This window comes from Elephas maximus, chromosome 26, assembly GCF_024166365.1.
Source record: "Elephas maximus indicus isolate mEleMax1 chromosome 26, mEleMax1 primary haplotype, whole genome shotgun sequence".
Taxonomy (NCBI): Eukaryota; Metazoa; Chordata; class Mammalia; order Proboscidea; family Elephantidae; genus Elephas; species Elephas maximus.
The window spans coordinates 42002259-42025814 of NC_064844.1; the positions used below are offsets into that span (position 1 = coordinate 42002259).

At 36.4% G+C, this 23556-nt stretch overlaps 1 protein-coding gene across 4 annotated transcripts in view; it reads left to right on the plus strand.

The window, feature by feature from the left end:
- Window positions 1-23556, plus strand: part of STAG1 (stromal antigen 1) — a 520715-nt gene that overhangs the window by 258207 nt on the left and 238952 nt on the right. For all 4 annotated transcript variants that reach the window (XM_049870475.1, XM_049870474.1, XM_049870476.1 and 1 more), the window contains one exon: window positions 4672-4748. In XM_049870475.1, coding sequence (XP_049726432.1) covers window positions 4672-4748 — 77 coding nt within the window. The remainder of the gene's footprint in view (window positions 1-4671; window positions 4749-23556) is intronic.

Here is a 23556-nt window from a genome sequence, read left to right on the forward strand (position 1 = left end):
CCTTTTATTGCTGAATAGTAGCCAGTTTGTTAATTCACCAATCCTATTTCTATGTTTTAGTGTGGGGAGTGCTGTTAATGAATAAATCTATTGACATTACTGTGCAAGGCTTTCTTTTTATGGACATGTTTGCATTTCTCTTGAGTAAATACTTATAAGTGAAATTGCTGGATCATTTGTGAAAAGCATTTTTGGAATTGTGTTACCATTGTCCTTTCCTTTAAGTATTTAAAAGGATATGTAGCATTCTTTTAAAATACATGTTTTTTCTGGAAATTGCTAGTGAAATTTCTAATAAATCACCATTAGTTATCTATTGCTGTGTAACAGATAACCCCATAACCTACTGGCTTAACAGAGCATTAACCACTTATTTCTTACAGTTTTTGTGGCTTAGCTGGGTAGTTCTGGTTTAGAGTTCCTCGTAAAATTGCAGTCAAACTGTTTGCCATGTCTGCAGTCATCTGAAGGAGACCTGGTTGTACAATGGTTAAGTGCTTGGCTGCTAATGGAAAGGTTGGCAGTTCGAACTCACCCAGTGGCTCCATGGAAGAAAGCCCTGACGATCTGCTTCCATTCTATAAAGATTACAGCCAAAAAAAACCTTATGAGGCAGTTCTACTGTCACAGTTCTACTGGGGCCACTATGAGTCAGAATTGACTCCACAGCACCAAACAGCAGTCATCTTCAGAGTTGGCTAGGGAAGGATTCTCTTCTAAGAAGGCTCACTCACGTGGCTTACAAATGGAACTTTAGTTCCTCGCCGCGTGGATACGTTTGTAGAGTATCTTTATAACATGGCAGCTGGCTTCCACGGAGCTAGTTATCCAAGAAAGAAAGAGGGTGATGCTATGTTGCTCTTACGACCTCATCTCCAACTCACACATAGTCACTGCCTTCTTATTCTCTTTGTTAAATATGAGTCACTACATTCAACTCATGCCCGGTAAAGGGTTATGTAAGAGCTTGAATAACCAGAGGTGGTGGTGATTGGCAATGGAAATACCTTGGAGGCTGACTATTGAAGACTTTAAAATGGTCAAAATTTTTTTTCAAAATGATATATATTCATGCTTCTTTACACGACTTCTAGAAAGTGAAAAGTCTTGAGCAAATGAAATACAATATGGAATTTGTTGAACTCTGAGACAGATTAATTCCTCATTCTTCTAAATTCCAGGAAGAAATGAAAAGCAACAAAATGTTCACTATAAATATCTCAATAAAAATTTATAACAAGGACACTTCAGAAGCGGTGGTTTCTGTGATTTGGAAGTATACTACTGTAATCCTTGTGTTTCTTAAATTATACTGGATCTTTTAGTATAACAGTCTGTTGCGATTGTTTACATGTATAATGAAGAAATATTATTGCTTTTTATGTTGAGTTATAGAATTCAGTTTGATGGTACCTTGAGGATACCTTATAGAATAAGACTTCTGTCTACTCAGAAATGAATTTTATAAACTCTTTTGCCCTGTTGTGAAAAGCCCCCCTGGAAAGGTAGATTTGAAAATGGCTGAAAAGAAAAAGTTGTTTATTATTTTCTATAATTTCCCCAATAGCACAAATCTATGTTTAGAAGAATAGAAAGAGTCATAAAATACATCTCTTTAAAGTAAATAATTACTTTTGAAGAGGACAGATTTTCTTTTAACTGTGAATTGACATCTCACTAGTTTGAGTTCAGGATGCTTAATTTTTATCTCCATACAGTTCCAGGTTTGTCTTGACTATGACTTTGGCCGAGTCACTAAGATCTGTGGGAATTTGTATAAGAGATTTTTGAAGACACCGATTATGCTTTATGTATCCTTGTATTTCAAGAATCTAACACTGTGTAGTACGTAGTAAGTGACTAATATGTGTTTAATAATTGAAACTTTTTTAAAAAAATCATGAGGAGAGGTCATAAGGTCTTATGCAGTCCCTGCCTCTGGTTGGGCATCTAGATAATGTCTCAATTTAGGGGGAAAAAATATTAAAAATTACTGTCTTAACTAGTAATCTCACAGAAAGCATAGTCCTTTGAAATCTTAGAGTAAAAGTAAAAAAGATGAGTTAATTAATTCCCCCATTAAATCCATCTTCTGTGTGGTGATGTGCATATCTTATTCTGGACTATAGTTAAATTATAATATCCTTATTCCTTTTTTTGACATTTAGCGGTAATGGTGCTTTCAAACTTGGAGATCCCTCCCTCTCTTCTTTCTCTTTTCCTCTACTTTTGTGCTTTTTTCCTTCTTCTTTTTTTTTTTTTTTTTTTTTTTAAATCTAAGCAGATTTGTGGAAAATTAAGGTTGAGATGAGTGTCTTTATCCTTCAGGGGCTCTTTTAGAGCATTTTGGATGCTCCAAACTTTTTATTATGTGGAACAACTGTCACTGTGCCTGATCATGATAAAACACTGAAATAAAGTACTTACTTTACTGTAAATAAGTTTTGCATACTTTTCTGCTGTGAAATATGGCATTGTGTATGTATGTTTTATTTGCATGTATAGATTTTTTACGTTTCGTATGGATTGTTTCAGGATGGCTAATGAATGTTGTTAAATATTTATATGAGTATTGGAGTTCATTAGGTTGAGAATCACTACTTTTGTTTAATGTCAGTATTTCCACATATGGACTAATTTCTTTTACTTGAAAGATCTAGTCTAGTTTAGATACAGCATGGCCTTGTCATCATTATGTTATGATAGAGATTTAATTAACAGAATACCAAATTTTAGACTAGACCAAAAAACAAAAGTATTCTGGATCTCTAAGACTTTGTAGTATAATTTCAACATCAGATCATTAAGAAGGGTTTTTTAAAATCTTATCAGCTGTTGCAGCATTGTAGTCAATAGAATTTTCTATATGCATACAGGATCACTGTGTGTCAGAATTGACTCATCAGCACACAATAACATACTAATGCGAACAACAGATTATCCTCGTTTTTAATAATTTAAAAATCTAATTTTACTCTTTTGTCTACTTTAGTACTTGCTAATGGAATTTTACCTATCAGTGCCGTGAACCACCCTCTGAAATTATATGCTTTTTCTGTATGTGAATGTACTTAAGATTCACAAAATGTTTCAGTGATCCAAAGAAAGTTAAATATCATTGGCTTGTACGGTCAAAACAGTTTTATTTTATTGGGCAATTTTAGGAATGTTTGACAAAGTTTTTATTTTGGGGGGGGAAGCAAAATTTATAATACACAATTTAATGCAGATTTCTTGTGTATTTAACTTTTTAAAATTCTCACAAAAAATAAAGGCTGTATTTTAGTGTATAAACAACCTATCTTCGGTACTGATTTTGGCATTAAATAAAATCACATTATAAATTTTTACCATTTTGTTCAGGAGTTTGTATGTTTAGGTGGAAATCTTTTAAAAATACTTTCCCTTTCTACACCTAGCTCCCTTAACCTGGACGTTGTCGTACCTACAGTTGGATATTGGGAATATCCGATGTTGGTACTTACTGAATTTAGAGCCCTGAACATGAAAGAGAAAGCTCTGTATAATGTAGTTAAAATGGATCTGGTTAAAACATAGGACAGGTATTACTTTTCCTGATTAATAAAAACTAGTCAAATTAAAAAAAAAAAAATTTTTTTTTTTTTTTTTTAGTCAAATTAAGTTCAGTGTGCCAAATGTGCCAATGTAGTTTTTGTTGAGATTCTGAATTAAAGATTATACCTAACTTTTAGGGTTTTATTATTGCTCCATGCTCTTTCCTCTAAGAGTACAGTACATTTCAAAGACTCTTCTGTCTTACATTCTAAAATTTGATTTGAATTGGAGCATGTAATCACTGGCAAGGAATATGTCAGAGGTTATAGAGTGGTTCTGATTGATTTAGTAAGTCTTAATCTTGGAATTCTTAAGTTTATTGTTTAATAATTATGCAGTTGAAACTTAAAATCATTTAACTAGGCCAGGATTCTCTGTACCCAAGGTTGATTTGGAACTTTATTTCAGTTTCTTTAAATTATGTTGATTTTTGAAGCAGCTTTTCACTGTTCACATTCTTCATTCTCTTTAATGTGAGAGTGATGACATTTACAAAACTCTCCATACTTGAAATAAAAAGGAAGTAGCTAAATGATAGTATGAAAGAATGTGATGAGAAAGATTTTTTCTTTTATTGTTTGATAATTATGTAGAAGTTACTGAGCAACTTTTAATGTTTTCAGAAAACAGATTTAACTGAAATGTTCCACCAAATCAGGGAACATTTAGTCTTCAGTTATAGAAGATTCCAATGATAAAGAAATGAAAAGAAGTATAAACGTATACGCTCTCTCTGTTTGGAGATTTTCAAGAGTAAGGCAGCCAGTGTATATTTAAGTCAGTCTTCAGGACCCTCCCTGTAATACACATTTATTGTCTTATGTCTCTGTCTTCTTCTTCCCCAACCCTCCTCGCAATATTCTTCCTCATACTTCTCTACCTCATGGAATATTCCGTTCTTTTTAAATGTCTAAAGAGCTTTGACGTTCGCAAAGAAAAGATTCCTTTATTATAGATGATATGGGAGTTTGGGAAGGAAAGAGAGAAACTCACGATTTGAGCAGTTGTATGTAACTTTTCAAAGAATGGCCAGATTAAATTTTATATTTAACGTGGGATAGAAAAAGATTAACTGTAAAATCTGTTGTTCCACAGGTACTGTGAGAATAGAGATGTTTCGAAATATGCAGAATGCAGAAATCATCAGAAAAATGACGGAAGAATTTGATGAGGTATATAGCATTATAATTTATAAAATTGCCCATTTATACTCTGACATTGTAAATATGTGATTATTTTCAGTTTTGTTTTGATTTAGAGATTAGTATAAGGGAATATATACTATTTATTTACATGAAAATCCATGTTGCTTATTCCAAAATTCATGATATTTGGAGGCTTTGATTACATTGCATAGAGGTAGTGTTGAATAATGACTGACGATGATAAGGATAAGACTGATATTCGAGGTAGAAATTGATTCTTGATATTCATTCTTGAAGACTTTTTCCAATCCCCCTTTATAAATACACCTTAAACAGTTTCATTATCTGTGGTATGCTAGTGCCACGAAATGTGTGAAGAAAGAAATCTGAGCACGGCTCATATAGAGATTGTTAAAGCACATCATCATATTTAAGGCTCGGAGAAATCCTAATGGACTTAACTGTATTTAACCCAAGATTTCACAAAGTTATGTTACATGGAGCCCCTCATTCCTCCTCCCCCCCGCCCCCCGGCTTTTTTTTTTTTTTTTTTTTTTTTGCCGTAAACCTTAAGGTTCTATTTGGGATAATTCTTGCTTGAAAGTATTTATTTTACAGTACTTAAGATGAGGGTTTACAGAGCAAATTAGTTTCTCATTCAAAAATTAATATATGCTATTTTGTGAAATTGGTTGCCAACCCCACAACATGTCAACACTCTCTCCCTCTCAACCTTGAGTTGCCGTTCCCCATTACCAGCTTTCCTGTCCCCTCCTGCCTTGTCCCTGCCCCTGAGCTGGTGTGCCCATTTAGTCTCGTTTTGTTTTATGGGCCTGTCTAATTTTTGTCTGAAGGGTGAGCCTCAGGTGTGACTTCAGTACTGAGTTAAAACAGTGTCCAGAAACCATACTCTCAGGATTTCTTCAGTTGGCGTCTGACCAGTAAGTCTGGTCTTTTTTTGGGAGTTAGAATTTTGTTACACATTTTACTCCAGCTCAGTCCGGGACCCTCTATAGTGATCCCCGTCAGAACGGTTGGTGGTGGTAGCCGGGCACACTCTAATTGTGTTGACCTAGTATGGTGGACGCTGTTGTAGTTGTGGTCCATTTGTTCTTTGGATTAATCTTTCCCTTGTGTCTTCAGTTTTCTTCATTCTCCCTTGCTCCGCACAGGGTTAGAATAGTGGAGTAACTTAGATGGCTGCTCACAAGCTTTTAAGACCTCTAGACAGTACTCACCAAACTAGAATATGGAACACTTTATCAACTATGTTATGCCACGTGAGCTAGATGTCCCCTGAGACTGTGGTCCCCAGCGCTCAGCCTAGTAATTCAGTTCCTCAGAATTTGGATGTATCGGTGAAGCTTCCGTGACGTTGCATTGGTCAGGCTGTGCTGAATTCCCCAAAATGGTATACTCTCTCTTACCCTTCACAAAAGTTACCGCTTATTTATTGTTTAGTTACTACTTGTCTCTCCCATCTCTCTCTTCCCTAGTAACCATCAAAGATTGTTTCTTTCTGTGTGTAAACATTTCATGAGTGTTTATATCAGTGGTCTCATACAGTATTTGTCCTTTTTTGATTGACTTATTACACTCAGCATAATGCCTTCCAAATTGATCCATGTTGTGAGATGTTTCACAGATTCATCATTCTTTTTTTTTTTCTTTTATTAAACTTTAGATGAGGGTTTACAGAACAAACTGGTTTATCATCAAGCAGTTAGCACATACATTGTTACATGACATTGGTTAACAACCGCACGACATGTCAACATTCTACCTTCTCAACACTGGGTTCCCTATTACCACCTTTCCTGTTCCCGCCTACCTTCCAGTCCTGGTCTCAGGGCTGGTATGCCCCTTTAGTCTTGTTTTGTTCCATGGGCCTGTTCAGTCTTTCGCTGAAGGGTAAACCTCAGGAGTTGCCTCATTACTAAGCTGAAAGGGTGTCCAGAAGCCATACTCTCAGGGTTTCTCCAGTCTCTTGTCACGCCATTAAGCCTGGTCTTTCTTTTTCAGTTAGAATTTTGTTCTACGTTTTTCTCCAGCTCTGTGCAGGACCCTCTATTATGATCCCTGTCAGAGCAGTCAGTGGTGGTAGCCAGGCACCATATAGTTATACTGCATTCACTCTGGGGGAGGCCGTGGTAGATGTGGTCCATTAGTCCTTTGGACTAATCTTTCCCTTTTGTCTTTAGTTTTCTTCATTCTTCCTTGCTCCCGAAGGGGTGAGAGCATTGGAGTATCCTAGATGGCCATTCACAGGCTTTTAAGACCCCAGATGCTACTCACCAAAGTAGAATGTAGAACATTTTCTTTATAAACTCTTCTATGCCATTTGAGCTATATGTTCCCTGAGATCATGATCCCCACCACCCCCAGCTCAACAGTTCAGTCCCTCAGGAAGTTTTGATGTGTCTATGGAGCTACCGTGGACTTGCCTCGTACAGGTTGTGCTGGCTTCCCCAGTATTGCGTATTGTCTTACCCTTCACCAAAGTTACCGCTTATCTTTTGTCTATTAAATGTTTTTCCATCTCCACCCCTCCCCTCCCTCCTAACCATCAAAGATTGTTTCTTTTTTGTATGTAAACCTTTTCATGAGTTTTTACATTAGTGGTCTCATACAATATTTGTCCTTTTGTGATTGACTTATTTCACTCAGCATAATGCCCTCCGGATGCATCCATATTATGAGATGTTTTACGGATTCATTATCGGTCGTTATTGTTCCATAATACTCCATTGTGTGTATGTACCACAGTTTGTGTATCCATTCATTTGCTGATGGGCATCTAGGTTGTTTCCATCTTTTTGCTACTGCGGACAATGGTACGGTGAACATGGGTGTACGTATATATGTATTCGTGTGGCAACTCTTACTTCTCAAGGATATATTCCTAGGAGTGGGATTGTTGGACCATATGGTTTCCATTTCTAGCTTCCTAAGGAAGTGCCATGTCATTTCCCAAAATGGTTGTATCATTTTTGCATTCCTACCAGCAGTGCATAAGAGTTCTGATCTCCTCGCAACCTCTCCAACATTCGTTATTTCCTGTTTTATTGATTTGTGCCAGTAATGCCAGGGCGAGATGGCATCTCATTGTGGTTTTGATTTGCATTTCCCTTATTTTTCTAAACAAAAAAAAAAAAAAAATTTTTTTTTTTTTTTTATGGCTAGAGATCGTGACCATTTCCTCATGTGTCTGTTGGCAGCTTTAATGTCTTCTTTGGTGAAGTGTCTGTTCGTTTCCTTTGCCTATATTTTAATTGGGTTATTTGTCTTTTTGTTGTAGAGGCGTTGGATTTTCTTCTAGATTTTAGAGATTAGACCTTTGTCTGATTTGTAATAGCCGAACATTTTTTCCCAGTCTGTAGGTTCTTTTTACTCTTTCAGCGAAATCTTTTGATGAGCATAAGTGTTTAATTTTTAGAAGATTCCAGTTCTCTAGCTTATCCTCTGGAGCTTGTGTGTTGTTGGTTGTGATTTGTATCCTATTAATGCCATCTATTAGGGCCTCTCTAGCATTGATCCTGTTTTTTCTTCTATGAACATCATGATTTTTGGCTTTATATTAGGTCTTTGATCCATTTTGGGTTAGTTTTTGCATATGGTATGAGGTATGGGTCCTGTTTCATTTTTTTTGCAGATGGACATCCAGTTTTGCCAGCACCATTTGTTGAAAAGACTGTCTTTTTCCCATTTGATGGACTTTGGGCCCTTGTTGAAGATCAGGTGACCATAGGTGGATGGATTTACATCTGGTTTCTCCATTCTGTTCTATTGGTCAGTGTATCTGTGGTTATACCAGTACCAGGCTGTTTTGACTACTATAGCTGTATAGTATGTCCTGAGGTCAGTTAATGTGAATCCTCCTATGTTATTCTTCTTCTTCAATAGTTCTTTACTTATCCGGGTCCTCTTCCCTTTCCATATGAAGTTAATGGTAAATTTTCCATCTTTTTTCTAAAGAATGTTGTCGGTATTTGGGTTGGTATTGGATTGTATTTGTAAATTGCTTTGGGTAGAATTTTCATTTTCACAATGTTAAGCCTACCTATACACGAGCATGGTATGTTTTTCCATTTATGTAGATCTCTTTTGGTTTCTTGCAGTAGTGTTCTGTAGTTTTCTTTGCATAGTTCTTTTACATCCCTGATTAGATTTATTCCCAAGTATTTTATTTTTTTAGGATCTATTTTTTTATTATAAATGGTGTTGTTTTCCTGATTTGCTTTTCATTTTTCCCTTTATTGGTATATAGGAATCCACCTGATTTTTGTATGTTTATCTTGTATCCTGCCACCCTACTTAATCTTTCTCTTAGTTCCAGTAGTTTCTGATGGAGTCTTGGATATTTTAAGTATAGGATCATATCATCCGCAAATAGGGGTATTTTAATTTCTAAACTACCAATTTGTAGGCCCCTTATTTCTGTGTCTTGCCTTATTGCTCTAGCTAAGACTTCCAACACAATGTTAAATAGGAGTTGTGATACAGGACGTCCATGTCTTGTTTGCTGTTCTCAAGGGGAATGCTTTTAGCCTCTCTTCGTTGAGAATGATGTTGGCCATTGGTTTTGCAGAGATGCCTTTATTATGTTGTCAAATTTCCCTTCTGTACCTGTTTTATTGAGAGTTTTTATCAGGAATGGGTGCTGGACTGTGTCAAATGCCATTTCTGTGTCAATTGAGAGGATCACGTGATTCTTTTTTTTTCCTTTTATTTATGTGGTAGATTACATTGATTGATTTTCTAATGTTGAACTATTGCATACCTGATCTGAATCCTACTTGGTCGTGGTGTATTATTTTTTGATATGATGTTGAATTCTGTTGAGAATTTTTGCATCTATATTCATGAGAGATATTGGTCTGTAATTTTTTTTGTGTGTGTGGTGTCTTCACCTGATTTTGTTATCAGGGTTATGCTGGCTTCATAGAATGAGTTCCAAAGTATCACTTCCTTTTCTGTGTGCTAAAATAGTTTGAGTAGTACTGGTGTAACTTCTCTGCGTGTTCAGTAGAATTCTCCAGTGAAGCCTTCTGGACCAGAGGGGTTTTTTTTGTTGGGAGTTTTTTTTTTTATTACCTTTTTAACCTCTTCACTTGTTGTGGATCTGTTCAGATTTTCAACATCATTTTGTGTTAGTTTGGGTAGGTAGTGTGTCTTTAGAAATTTGTCCGTTTCCTCTAGATTTTCAAATTTGTTATAGTTTTTCATGGTACTCTGTTACAATCCTTTTTATTTCAGTTGGGCCCAGTGTAATGTCCCCCATTTCATTCTTATTTGGTTATTTGCATTCTCTCCTATTTTTCTTTTGTATTTTGGCCAGTAGTTTGTTGATTTTTTTTTGATCCTTTCAAAGAACCACTTTTGGTTTTGTTTATTCTTTCTGTTGTTTTTCTATTCTCTATTTCTTTTATTTCTGCTCTGATCTTTATTATTGGTGGCTTTGGGCTTCTTTTGCTGTTCTCTTTCTGTTTGTTCAAGTTGTATAACTAATGTATTGATTTTGACCCTTCTTTTTTAATGTGTGCATCTAGTGCTATAAATTGATCTCTGAGTACTGCCTTTTCTGTGTCCGAAAGGTTTTGGTATGATGCGTTTTCATTCTTGTTTTATTCCAGGAACCTTTTGATTCCATCTTTGAATTCTTCCGTTACCCGGTGTTTTTTAAGCAAAGTGTTATTCAGTTTCCATGGAATTGATTTTTTTTCCTTACTCTTCCTGTTGTTAATTTCTACTTTGATAGCAGTAGGGTCAGAGAAGATACTAGGTATTATCTCAATTTGTTATGTTTTGTTGAGGGTTACTCTGTGACCTAAGGTGTGGTCTATTCTGGAGAAAGTTCCATGTGTGTTGGAAAAGAATGTGTACTTTGCACCTGTTGGGTGGAGTGTTCTATATGTCTGTCAGATCAAGTTGGCTGATTGTGGTCTTTAGCTCTTCTGTATCTTTGTTGAGTTTCTTTCTAGATGTTCTGTCCATTAGTGAAAGTGGTGTATTGAAGTCTCCTACTCTTCCTGTGGAACTGTCGATTTCTCTTTTAAGTGTTGTTAGAGTCTTATGTGTTTTCGAGCCTTGTCATTGGGTGCATAGATATTTATTATGGTTGAGTCTTGATGATCGATCATCTCAGTAATCATTGTATCATTATATATAATCAATATATGATATGATATATATTTATATTCTTTGTCTTTTATGTTATATTTTGTTTTAAAGTCTATCTTACCTGAGATTAGTATTGCCACTCCTGCTCTTTTTTGGTAGTTATTTACTTGATATATCTTTTTTTCCATCCTTTGATTTTTAATAAATTCATGACTTTATTTCTGAAATGTGTGTCTTTCAGATAGCATATTGATGGGTCCTGTTTTTATATCCATGCTGTCACTCTGTGTCTATGGGTACATCTAGGCCATTTACATTAGTGTAATTATTGATAAGTATGAGTTTATTGCTATCATTTTGTGCTTTTTTGTGGAGCTAACGTTTTCTTTGTTCCTCTTACTCTCATGTGCTGAGTTCCTTTTGTTTGTGTATTTCTTTTTCATTTATTTTTGTTTTTGTAGATTTTGTTTTTATTGAGACTTTATGTTTTTCTTCTTTATCTTGATAAGTAGGTATGTGAACTTTCTTTGAGGTTACCTTGAAGTTTACCCTTATGTTTCTAGGTTTGAACCAGTCGATTATTACTTGGTGTCGCCTTGCCTTCCTCTTCATTATGAAGTTCTATACTTATACCGTTCATTCCCTCTTTTATTGTTCTGATGTTGTTGTCATTTACAGATTAACCTCTCTGGTTCTCTGTTGGAATTGTTTTGGTTTTGGAGAGTCCTTGAGAGTTCATTTCCTGTGTTGGTATCCGGCTGGTATAATCTTGCACCCTCGATTTAGGCTGTAGTCTGATGTTGTTTGTTCTCAGACCAAAGGACTCCCTTTAATAGTTCTTTTAAGTTTGGTTTGGTTTTTACTCATTCCCTTAATTTCTATGTATCTGGAAATGTCCTAATTTCACCACCATCTTTGAAAAAAAGTTTTATAGGATAAATTATTTTTGTTTGACAATTTTTTTCTTTCAAGGTTTTATATAGGTCCTTCCATTGTCCACTTGCCTCCATAGTTTCTGCCAAATAATCAGGGTTTGGTCTTATTGTTTCTCCTCTGTATGTGACTTTTTGTTTTTCTTGCATGTCTCTCAGCATCTTTTCTTTGCCTTTGGTTTTAGCGAGTGTGATTATGATATGCCTTGGTGTTTTTCTTCTGGGTTCTGTCCTATATAGGGTTTGTTGAGGTTTTTATATAGTCAGCTTTTCATCATGATATTAGGGATGTTTTCTGTCCGCAGTTCTTCAGTGATTCTCTGTGTTTTCTATTTTCTGCCTGTGTTCTGGAACTTCGATCATTTGCAGATTTTTGCTTTTGATTGTATCCCGCATAATTCTCAGGATTTCTTCATTTTTCTTCATTCTTCTGATTTTTTCTCAGAGTTGTAGCCAAGTGTTTGTCTTCAGTTTTGCTGATTCTGTCTTCCATCGTTTCAAACCTGTTCCTCAGCCCTTCTATGACACTCTCCATTTCTGAAATCTTGTTGTTTACCTTTTGGATTTCTAATTGTTTATGTATAATTTCTAGTTGTTAATTTATTTTGGCATTTTGTTCTTGTATTACTTTCCTGAATTGTTCCATTTTTTGTATTTTCCATGAATTTGCCTTTCGTTTCCATTTTTTTCTCATTTTTGTCTGCTTTTTGCTTCAACTCCTGGATTGGCCTGAATATTAGAGATTTCCATTCCCTATCAAGTAGTTCTTTTGCCTTTTCTTCTACTGGGAAGTCATCTGGTGTTTTATGTTGGGCACCTATTGGAACTACCCTGAACTTTTTTTTTTAATATGTTTTGGTATTGTCTGCTGTCTTTGGGACATTTAGTAGTTATTTTCTTCATTTCTTGATTGTAGATTAGTTTATTTTGTCCTTTTTTGTTTTATTTGGGTATGTCTGAGCAGACGGGCTCTGCATTCTTTGCTTCTCTGTAGTCACGATACTTTTTACCTCTTTTCCAATGGGCAGGGCCAGCCATTCAGCTATGGTGCAGCAGGGCAGGTCCATCTGAAGAGAAGGGTCTGGGATGGGTTGTTTGAGGCACATACTAGGGTTGACAGGGCAGGCCAGAATTCAGTGCTGGGCATGTTTTAGTAGGCCGTGCCTGTGCTGCTCGGGAGTGTGATGGTCAGTGCATGGTGCAGGTAGGCAGGAAACAGGGATGGGGTTGTGATGTGTGGAGCTAATAGGGGTATGGAAAATAGGAGAGAGAAACAGGAGCCAAAAACAAACAAAAAAGTGCTAAGGGAGCTTGGCATTAGAGTGGAGAGATGAGAACCTGAGAAATGGAGAAAAGCAGAAAGGAAAAAACAAAAAGGGAAAAGGAGAGAAAAAAATAAAGATAAAAATTTGGAAAATAAAATTCCCCAGGAATCCCGGAATCCCACTCTTGGGGCTGCTAAGACTGGGGAAGTGTCTCTAGGGCTGCGCAGTATAGCCTGGCTGGCGTGGGTATAGATGTCACACAGCAGTAGGTATTCAGGAGACAGGAAAAGAAGTGTAAAGAGAGGAGAACTGAGAAATAAAGACAGAAAAGGGAGAAAGAAAAAAAAAGAAAAGCTCCCAGGGATCCCACTTTTGTGGCTGCATACATTTGGGGGGTGTGGCTCCTAAGCTGTGCAGTGCAGCCTGGCTAGAAGGGGCTTCCAAGGTATGAAAAGAAAATATGATACAAAAGAGAACAAAGCAAAACAAGGGGGGAAAAGCCCAGGGATCCCAACATCATGGTGTCGTAGGCCAGGGAAGTGGTTCCCCAGTGAAGTGTGGCTTCACAGACTTGTAAGAAGAAGCATAGATGGCACACAGAGCAAGGTGTTCCAAAAAAGGAGGGGGATGTGCTGGGAGATAGATTAGAAACCTAAAGAGAATGAAAGAATCAACACCAGCTCAGGGGCCCAGCCGATGTGGGCAGGGCGAATTCAAGCAGCCTGATGCCAAAGCAGTTACCTCCTGGCCTAGAGTCTGGGGCTGGCAGGAAGCCGTGGAGGCCGAAGCCGGGGGGAGAGGGTTAGGAAAGTGTATGTCGCTCATTACTGGCTGTTCTGTCTTCTGTTGGGAACGTCGTGAAGCTGTTTTTCTGTACTGACTGTCCGCAGATCTGTGATGTGGGTGGAGCGAATCCACCCAGCAGTGGCACTGCACTCCCCAGCTGGCTGAGCCACCACAGCCCACCAGGAAGCTCAGAAGTAGAGCAGTGGGGAGAGAATGGGGGGTGCGAAATCGCGTATCGCTGTTTACCGGATGCCCTGTCTTCTCGTGGGCATTCCATGAAGCTGCTTTTCCTTGCTCCCTGTCTGCTAGTCCCTGACTGGCAACTTAGATGGTGGATCTGTGCTCCGTTAGCTGATGGGGCCCACCTCATGTATCTCTCCTCCCTCTCTGTCCTCTGTCAGTTTCTTATTCCATTTGGTGCTTGGCTGAATTCTTTATCTCTTCATTTGACACTTCAGGTTCCAGGAATGACATCTGTCTCTGTTTTACTTAGTTTTTCAGGCCTTTGCTGTGGAGGGACGGCGTGGTGCTTCTGTCTGTGGCCCCATTTGGCTGGAAGTCTAGATTTGTCACTTTCATTGCTGCTTACCATTCCGTTGTGCTTATGCACCATAGTTTATCCATCCATCTGTTGATGGGAACTTAGGTTTTCATTTTTTTTTTTTGCTATTGTGAATAATGCTGTAATGAACATGGGTGGTGTGCGTATGTCCGTTCGTGTGATGGCTCTTATTTCTCTAGGATATATTCCTAGGAATAGAATTGCTGGATTATGTGGTATTTCTATTTCTAGCTTCTTAAGGAAGTGCCATGTCGTTTTCCAAAAGAGTTGCACCATTTTACATTCCCACCAGCAGTGTGTAAGAGTTTTGATGTGTATAAGTGTTTAATTTTGAGAAGATCACAGCTATCTAGCTTATCTTCTAAAACTAGAGCTTTTTTTGTTGGGAGTTTTGTTTTTTATTACCTTTTCCGTCACTTCTCTTATTATGGGTCTGTTCAGATTTTCAACATAAGTTTGTGTTAGCTTGTTTCTAAAAATCTGTCCATTTTCTCTAGGTTTTCAAATTTGTCGGAGTATAGTTTTTTTGTTTTTTTTTTTTATAGTTTTTCATAGTACTCTATTATAATCCTTCTTATTTCAGTTTGGTCTCTTGTTTTCCTATTCTCTATTTCATTTATTTCTGCTCTGATCTTTATTATTTCTTCTGGTGCTGTGGGCTTCTTTTGCTGTTCTCTGTTTGTTTGAGTTGGGTTGCTAATGTTTTGATTTTGTCCCTTTATTCCTTTTTGATGTGTGGTTGTATTGGTATAAATTGGCCTCTGAGTACTGCCTTTGCTATGTCCCAGAGGTTTTGGTATGATGTGTTTTAATTCTTATTTGTTTCTAGAAAAATTTTTATTCCATCTTTCTTATATTACCCAGTGGTTTTTAAGCAATGTGATGTTCAGTTTCCATGTATTTGACTGTTTTTTTCCTTGCTCTTCCTGTTATTAACTTCTACGTTTTAGCGTTACAATAAGAGAAGATACTTTGTATTATCTCAGTATTTTGCATTTTATTGAGGGTTGCTTTGTGTCTTTAGATGTGGTCTGTTCTGGAGAACGTTCCATGTGTGTTGGAAAAGAATATATACTTTGCTACTGTTCGGTAGAGTGTTCTGTATATGTCTATGAGGTTGGATTGGCTGATTGTGGCCTTTAGATCTTCTGTGACCTTGTTGAGTTTCTTTCTAGGTGTTCTGTCCTTTACAGAGAGTGGTGTGTCCAGTCTCCTACTATCATTGTGAAACTGTCAGTTTCTCTGTTCAATGCTATTAGAGCTTTTAGTGCTATTAGCATTATTAGAGTTGGTGTATTTTTGTACCCTGTCGTTTGGTGCGTATTTATTATGATAATCTCATGATAGATTGTTACTTTAATCATGATATAATATCTTTCTTTGTCTTTTATTGGGGATTTTGTTTTAAAGTCTGTTTTACCTATGATTAGCATTGCCATTTCTGCTTTTTTTTTTTTGGTTGCTGTTTGCTTGATATATTTTTTTCTATCCTTTGATTTTGAATATATTTATGTCTTTCTTTCTGAGGTGTGCCTCTTGTATACAGGATGTTAATGGGTCCTGTTTTTTCATCTGTTCTGTCACTCTCTGTCTCTTTATGGGTTCATTTAAGCCAATTATGTTCAGTGTGATTATTGATACATGGGAGTTTATTGCTGTCATTTAGCAGTGCTTTTTGTGTGTGTGTAGTGCTGGTGTTTTCTTTGTTCCTGTTACTCTTTTGTGCTGAATTCCTTTTGTTTGTGAATTTTTTTTTTTTCAGTTTCTTTTATTTTTGTAGTTTTTTGGTTTACTGAGACTTTATGTTTTTCTTCTTTATTTTGATGTTGTAGGTTTGTTAACTTCCTTTGTGGTTACCCTAAAATTTACTTCTGTTTTCCTAAGTTTAAGCTGATCTTTTATTATTTGATAACGCCTTAACTTCCTCTCCATTTGAAAGTTCTACACCCGTACTGCTTTTTCCCTCTTTTATTGTTCTGACGTTGTTATTTACAGATTGATATCTCTTTTTCTCTGTTGTAATTCCTTTAGTTTTGTTTTATCCTTGAGAGTTGATTATCTAGGTTGGTATCTGGCTGAGTCTGTCTTATGTGCTAGATTCAGGTAGTTGTCTGATGTTGGTTCTCTAACTGAAGGACTCTTTAGTAATTCTTGTAATTTAGATTGGGTTTTTACATATTCCCTTCATTTATGTTTATCTGGAAATGTCCTAATTTCACCATGATATTTGAGTGGGAGTCTTGCAGGATATATCATTCTTGGTGGACAGTTTTTTCTTTCAAGGTCTTATATATGTCATTCCGTTCCTTTCTTGCCTGCATGGTTTTCTGCGAAGTAATCACAGCTTAGTCTTATTGTTCCCCATTTGTATGTGCCTTTTTGTTTTTCTTGAGCTGCTCTCAGGTTTCTTTCTTTGTCTTTGGTTTTAGCAAGTGTGATTCTGATGTGTCTTGTTTTTCTTTTGGGGTGAGTCCTATATGGTGTTCGTTGAGCTTGGATGGTCAGTTTTTCGTCTTTCAGGATATTAAGGATGTTTTTTGTCAGCAAATATTCAATGATCTTGTCTGTGTTTTCCATTTTCTCCTCCTGTTCTGGAACTCCGATCACATCCACCTTTTTAGTTTTGATTGTACCCCACATCATTTTCAGGGTTTCTTCATTTTTCCTCGTTCTATGATTTTTCCTCAAACAAAATAGTATCTAAGTTTTTGTCTTCAATTTTGCTAATCCTGTCTTCCATTATTCATATTTGCTCCTAAAACCTTCTGTTGCATTGTTCCTTTCTGAAATCTTTTGGATTTCTAATTTTTATTTTTATTCCTGTATCATTTTCTTGAATTCTTCTATTGTTTTGTCTGTCTCTTGCATGTTTTTTTCTGTATTTTCCATGATTTTGTCCATTTTTTTCCTTATTCTTGTCTGTATTTTCCTTCGTCTCTTGGAGAACACTGAATCTTAGAGTCTTGAATTCCCTGTCAGGTAGTTCCAGTTTCTTCCACCAAAAAGTCATCTGGCATTTTATTTTGGTAGCTTTCTGGAGCCATCTTCTTCTATTTTTTTTTTTTTTTTTTTAAATATGTTTTGATATTATTGCAGTCTCTGGAACGTTCAGGAATTATTTTATTCACTTAATGGTTGCAGATTTTTTTGTTTCCTCCTGCTTTTTGCTTTATTTGGTTATATCTGGGCAGGCGGTCTGGGTGTATTTTGTTGGTTGCTCACCTATGGGCACACTACTTCTTTCCACTTTGTCTATATCGGTATGGCCAGTCACTGAGCTCTAGTGCAGCAGGATGTGTCCAGTGGGGGTGGAGGGGCAGGAATGGGTAGTTTTCAGCATGAACTGGGGATGGTGGAGCGGGGCTGCAGTTCAGTTCAGGGCAAAGTCTGTGGGACCTCTTTGGTACTGCTTTGGGTCATGGCACTTGGCACAGGGTGTAGATACGGAGGTGGGAAAGGAGAGGATGTGATGTGCGGAGCTAAGCAGGTTGGTGAGAGACGAGAAATAAGAGAGAAAAACAAAACCAAAAAACAAAAAGGCAGAAAATGAGGTAAATGAAAAAAAGTATAATTAAGATAGCGGGGCAGTTGGATTCGGCAGTGGGGGCGCAGCTGACCTGGTGAGGCCATGTGTTGGTGGCTCTCTAGTAGAGTGGTTTGACTCGTCCTGTTGTGAAGGTGCTTGGGTGTCACACAGGGCTAGGTGGGTTGGAGAAAGGAAAAGTTAGAGGGTAAAGAGAGATAAGAATCCAACAGTCAAAACAAACAAAAAATAAATAAGTAAAAGATAATAAAAATAAAAACAACAAAAACAAAAAATGTGGTGGGGCAGCCAGCCGTTGGGGGCGAGGTGGAATTGGTGTGGTGGTGAGCTTATGTCTCTCTCACCAATTGGCACACCATGGCCCGTCATGAAGGGGTGGGGGCTGTGCAGGGCCTATGTAGGAGGGAGAAGGAGAAAGGTAAAGAAAAATAAAAAAATTCAGCATGGCACTGAGCAATTGGCCTGTGGGTGCAGCGCCAACCTGGGGAGGCTGTGTTCCAGAGGCTCTGTAGCCGAGCAGTACAGCACAGCCCACCCAGAAGATAACTCGGGGAAAGATGAAGAATTTAGGGAAATGAAGTTCATGGTATACCAAAGAAAATACTCCTGTGATTATTCAGTAAAAGCAAAAAAAAGAAAAAAAGATGGTTGCCTCTGAGTTGATTCTGACTCATTCAGGGAAGGAATGGTAAACTGTTAATAAAACTGATAATGAGTTAAAAGTAGAACTTGCAAATGAAATATTCAAAACTCATTTATTTCATATTTCTAAATGTTTTTTCACAGTTTGAGATTAGTGACTTAATCAAAGAAGACCTTTTTAAAAATCACTAATTTTTTTTTCCTGGTTGATAGTATGACTAACACAGTTTTGATTACTATTAGAATGTGTTTATCTAAAGCAGAATTATATGTTAGACATTTTCTAAGGCTGTCCATTTTATATTCAATAACTTTAGCTGTATTCTGTTCTTTAGATACTGTGTATACACACTAGACACTGGCTTTAAATTATTATTAAATATTTTATTAAGGTTTTATTTTCAAAATAGCGTATAGGTCCTTTAGTGATTTGTGAATGGTCGGAGGTTAGTTTTGGTAAATTTTATTTTGTGGCAAAATTCTGAAAGATCTGACAAGAAGAGCCTGGAACAATGTCTGGTTTACCTGGAATAGTCATGAATTAATATTTGTATTACAGTAAATAAAATTAGATGAGCTAGATGTAGGTTAAATTGAAAGCCTTTAGATATTGATAAAGTGATCCAGGTGTATGCCTGAGAAGTATTGTCTCTTTTTTCTTAGTACAAATTGGTTATAACATTTGTTATTAAATAACCTTTTTTCAAGGTCTGCAAACCTGTACACAACCAAAAGTGCTTTGTAATTATAACATCAACCAAATAATTTTGAAATGTATTAATTCCCAGAGCAGTCTGTGGCAGGTCAGAGTTACATCTATATACATAAACTCTCAGATATGTTTTCCCGAGGGTCAGTTGGCATAGTTTTCAAGTTTAAGTGTGACTTGTATATAGCAAAACGTTTGTAACACAACACATTTTAATGTATGTATTTACCATCTTTAATTCTTGTCTCTGTTATTTTGCTTTATATAGCTCACAATTATTATAATATAGATTTTGCATACTGTACTTTTCTACAATGATTACAACTTATTCTGCACCTCTTTTTCTCTTTTTTCTAATCATATGTGCTTTTGTGCATTTATTTATTTAAACTTAATTACAGAACTTTTTATCTATTTATACATTTGAACATTCTTTAATCAAAAGATAAAAAAGTAAAGTGTAAAAATGATTACATATGTACAAACTGACAAAACATAAAGGAAATGCTAAAGAAATGTTAGAAGAAGATCAGATTATTTCCATTCCCAAATTAAAATCTCTGAATTGTTTGATTTTACATCCCATCAATAAAATATTTTTCAGCCTATACTCCTAATAGTGAAAACTTGTGTTAAGCCTGATTTTATACATAGTTTTTCTCTTCCTCCTCTTCTTCATTCCAACACTCTTTCTCAGAGAACTAGCTAGGGTTCTTGTCTTGGGGGGAGAGTGCCTAACAAGTGACTGTCTAGTGATTGTTTCAGGCTTTCTTAGTTCTGATCTAGATGTATTTTCTACAAATCTGATAAGGAAAATAAATAGATGAAAGTATTGTTTTTCTCCCTGCCTTGGTAATCAGAAAACTTAGTTCGTAGACCTTATTTATTGTATTATAGTATTTGTACTTAAATATACATAAAACTGTACTATTAGATTGTTCACATAAAAGTAATCTTTAAAGAACAAGATAAGGAAGACGATATTTTTAAATGCCCAGATTTAAGTGCTGTGATTACACAGTAATTTCAAAATACCTCAGGCTAATATTTCAGTATCCGCTTGGACAAGGTATTCATATTGATAAGGGTCTATATTCATATTTTTCATAGTCATGTTAATGATTTGACTTTTTTGAAGGGCAGTTATTAATCAGATCTCGTTAGATTGTCATGGCTTTAACTTTCATAGTGGTCTAGGAAGAGCTCTCACAAGAAGTCAGTGCTGCCCCTGTTCTTACTATTTGCTTGCCATTACATAGTTGAGTTTTTTTGTTTCTCTTTTTCCCAGAAATCTTTGCATGATGGTACCCCTCCATTTTGTAAAGAGGTATAGTATAAATTCATTCAGTTGGTCATATGAAAATTATAGTAAATGAACAAAACAGTCCGGGGTTACCATTTCTACCGTTATCCCCTTTGAGTATTGAACTTTCTTACTCTTCCCTCAGGATACCTCAGATATCATTTATGACACAAAACATGGACTTAGTGAGGACATACCAGGCTTATTCTATACTATTAGGTATTAGTAATTATTAATTTTTTCTTACATTTTAAGATAAAAATCAATACACGTTGTAATATTTTCTTCCAATACATCGCTTGGTTTGTGTTGTACACTTTACTTTGAGGACTGCTGCAAGAATAAGAAGGTAAACAGAATGAATGTTAAAGAAAGGAAGCAAAGTTGGAAATGACAAGTGCCAAAAGACAAAGGAATAATCAGGTAGAAAATGTCCTGAAGTCTCAACAAGTAATCAGTTGCAAAATGGGCAAGTGTAACATAGGAAATATATAACTGTGAACACTACATGCAAAATATTGAGGAAAAGAATAAATGTGTTGAATAATAATCTATAATAATAATGATAACGGGAAGTATTTATATATGTGCCAGGCACTGTTAATTAAATATAATTTGAGAATTAAATACAACTTAATTCTCAAGTTTTAATGAGAAAGGTCTTTTACAGTATTGTTTTTTCATTTTACAGATGAGAAAACTGAGACACAAAGGGGTTAATTAAGAAACTTCCCGAGGTCTCACAACTGATAAATTGCAAAGCCAGGAATTGAACCCAGAACATCTGTCTTTTAAGTACATGCTTTTAATCCCTACCTTATTTTGCCTATATATAACTGCAAGTTTATAACCGTGAAATACCTCGAAAAAGGATATTCAAATGACCGTTTTAGTCTTTCAACTTACAGATTTTTAGTCATCTAATAAATTTTTTGGCTATTTTTATTACTAGCATCTTATGACTGATTGGACAGGTTATGGAATTAAACTATTGTTGTTAGTTGCTGCCGAGTCGATTCCAATTCATGGCAACCACATACGTGCAAAGTAGATCTGCTCCGTGAGGTTCGAAGCCGGGACCCTTAGAAGCAGGTCGCCAAGCCTATTCTCTGAAGCGTGTCTGGGTAGTTCAAACTGCCAACCTTTTGGCTGGTACTTAAGTGCTTAACCATTTGTGCCACCTAGGGACTCCTAGGGACTCCTAGGAATTAAACTTGTTTTAATGTGCCATCGAGTTGATTCTGATACATCGTGACCCTATATGACAGAGTAGAACTGTCCTGTAGGGTGTCCTAGGCTATAATCTTGATGGGAACAGATTGCCAGATCTTTACTTCTGTGGAGCCACTGGTGGGTTCTAACTGCCGATCTTTTTGGTTAGCAGCTGAGCACTTAACCATTGCGTGCATGCGTGCGTGCGTGTGTGTGTGTGTGTGTGTTAAAGACTAGTTGTATTCTTTTGACCTAAATTAAATTCTTTTGGATTGAGTTAAACCTCTCTGTTACATTGTCTGAGACATATACTATCTTGAAAGAAAAAAAAAAAAACTATCTTGAGAGATACTTAAATGAGATACTCATGAAACCAAAGCATGAGTCAGCAGTGACATTTGTATCAAACTAAACTGTTGCTAGGTTATCTTCTGAAGTTTGTGTGTTACTATTTACGGTTTGTATCTTGTTAATGCTGTGTATTAGGGCCTCTAATGTTGATCCTATTTTTCCTTTATGATCTTTATAGTTTTTGTTTTTATATTTCGGTCTTTGATCCATTTTGAATTAGTTTTTGTGTATGGTGTGAGGTATGGCTCCTGTTTCACTTTTTTGTAGACAAGCATTCAGTTTTGCCCACACCATGTATTAAAAAGACTATCTTTTCCCCGTTTGATGGACTTTGGGCCCTTGTCAAAGATCAGATGACCGTAGGTGGATGGATTTACATCTGCGTTCTCAGTTCTGTTCCATTGGTCCATGTATCTGTTGTAGTATCAGTAGCAGGTTATTTTGACTACCGTAGCTGTGTAGTAGGTTCTGAGGTTAGGTAGTGTGAGGCCTCCTACTTTATTCTTCCTCAGTAGTGCTTTACTTATCCAGAACCCCTTCCCTTTCCATACAAAGATAATGATTAGTTTTTCCATCTCTTTAAAGAATGCTCTTGGTATTTGGATCGAGACTGTATATGCCCACATTTTAGTTGGGAACTGTGTGTGCAAAGATCAGTAACATTATAGCTTTAGATACTGATGAGCTCAGGTTTTAAATGGAGAGAGACCTTAGTACAATAATAGTTGTAATGCCTGGACAAGGTCTGTAGTTGAGGAATATACAAGACCCAGGAAGAACCAGAAGGAATGAGTTAATTATCTGAGGCATGAGAGCTTCACAAATATTTAGTCTTTAAGCTATGTTTTTAAAGATGTTCACCAGAAAAAAAAAAAAAAAACAGGAAGGAGCTATGGGGCATGTGGTGTTTTGGATGTTACGGGGGAGACAGTAAGACATGAAGCTGGAGAGAATAAATCAGAAAATGGAATGCCAGGTTGTCAAGAGCCTTGTGTGCCATACTGTCTTAAAAATGTTGTTCTTCTAAATATATTAGTGTCCTAGAAAAACACTGGAGATACAAATATGAATAATATATGGGCTCTGAATTTTTTAATAAGTTTTATGTCAGTGACTTATAGAATTGTTCTTTCCAAATACATTTTTACATCATTTCTTAATTGATGTTAAAAATAAAACTCACCGGAATTTTAACATAAGGTTTATTTTGAGCAGTTACTCAGTATGCACATAGGGATCATTTTGCTTCCGTTAAAAACAAGTGGCTTGAAGAAAAGCTAGGTACAGTGAGGCTGCGGTGTGACTGATTACTGATTGATTATTTTTGTGTGGACTTTCTAGCCATAATCTTTTAACTCCCACCCAGGTGATTGTGCGGGGCTGTGTGATAGGACAATCGAAGGGAATTG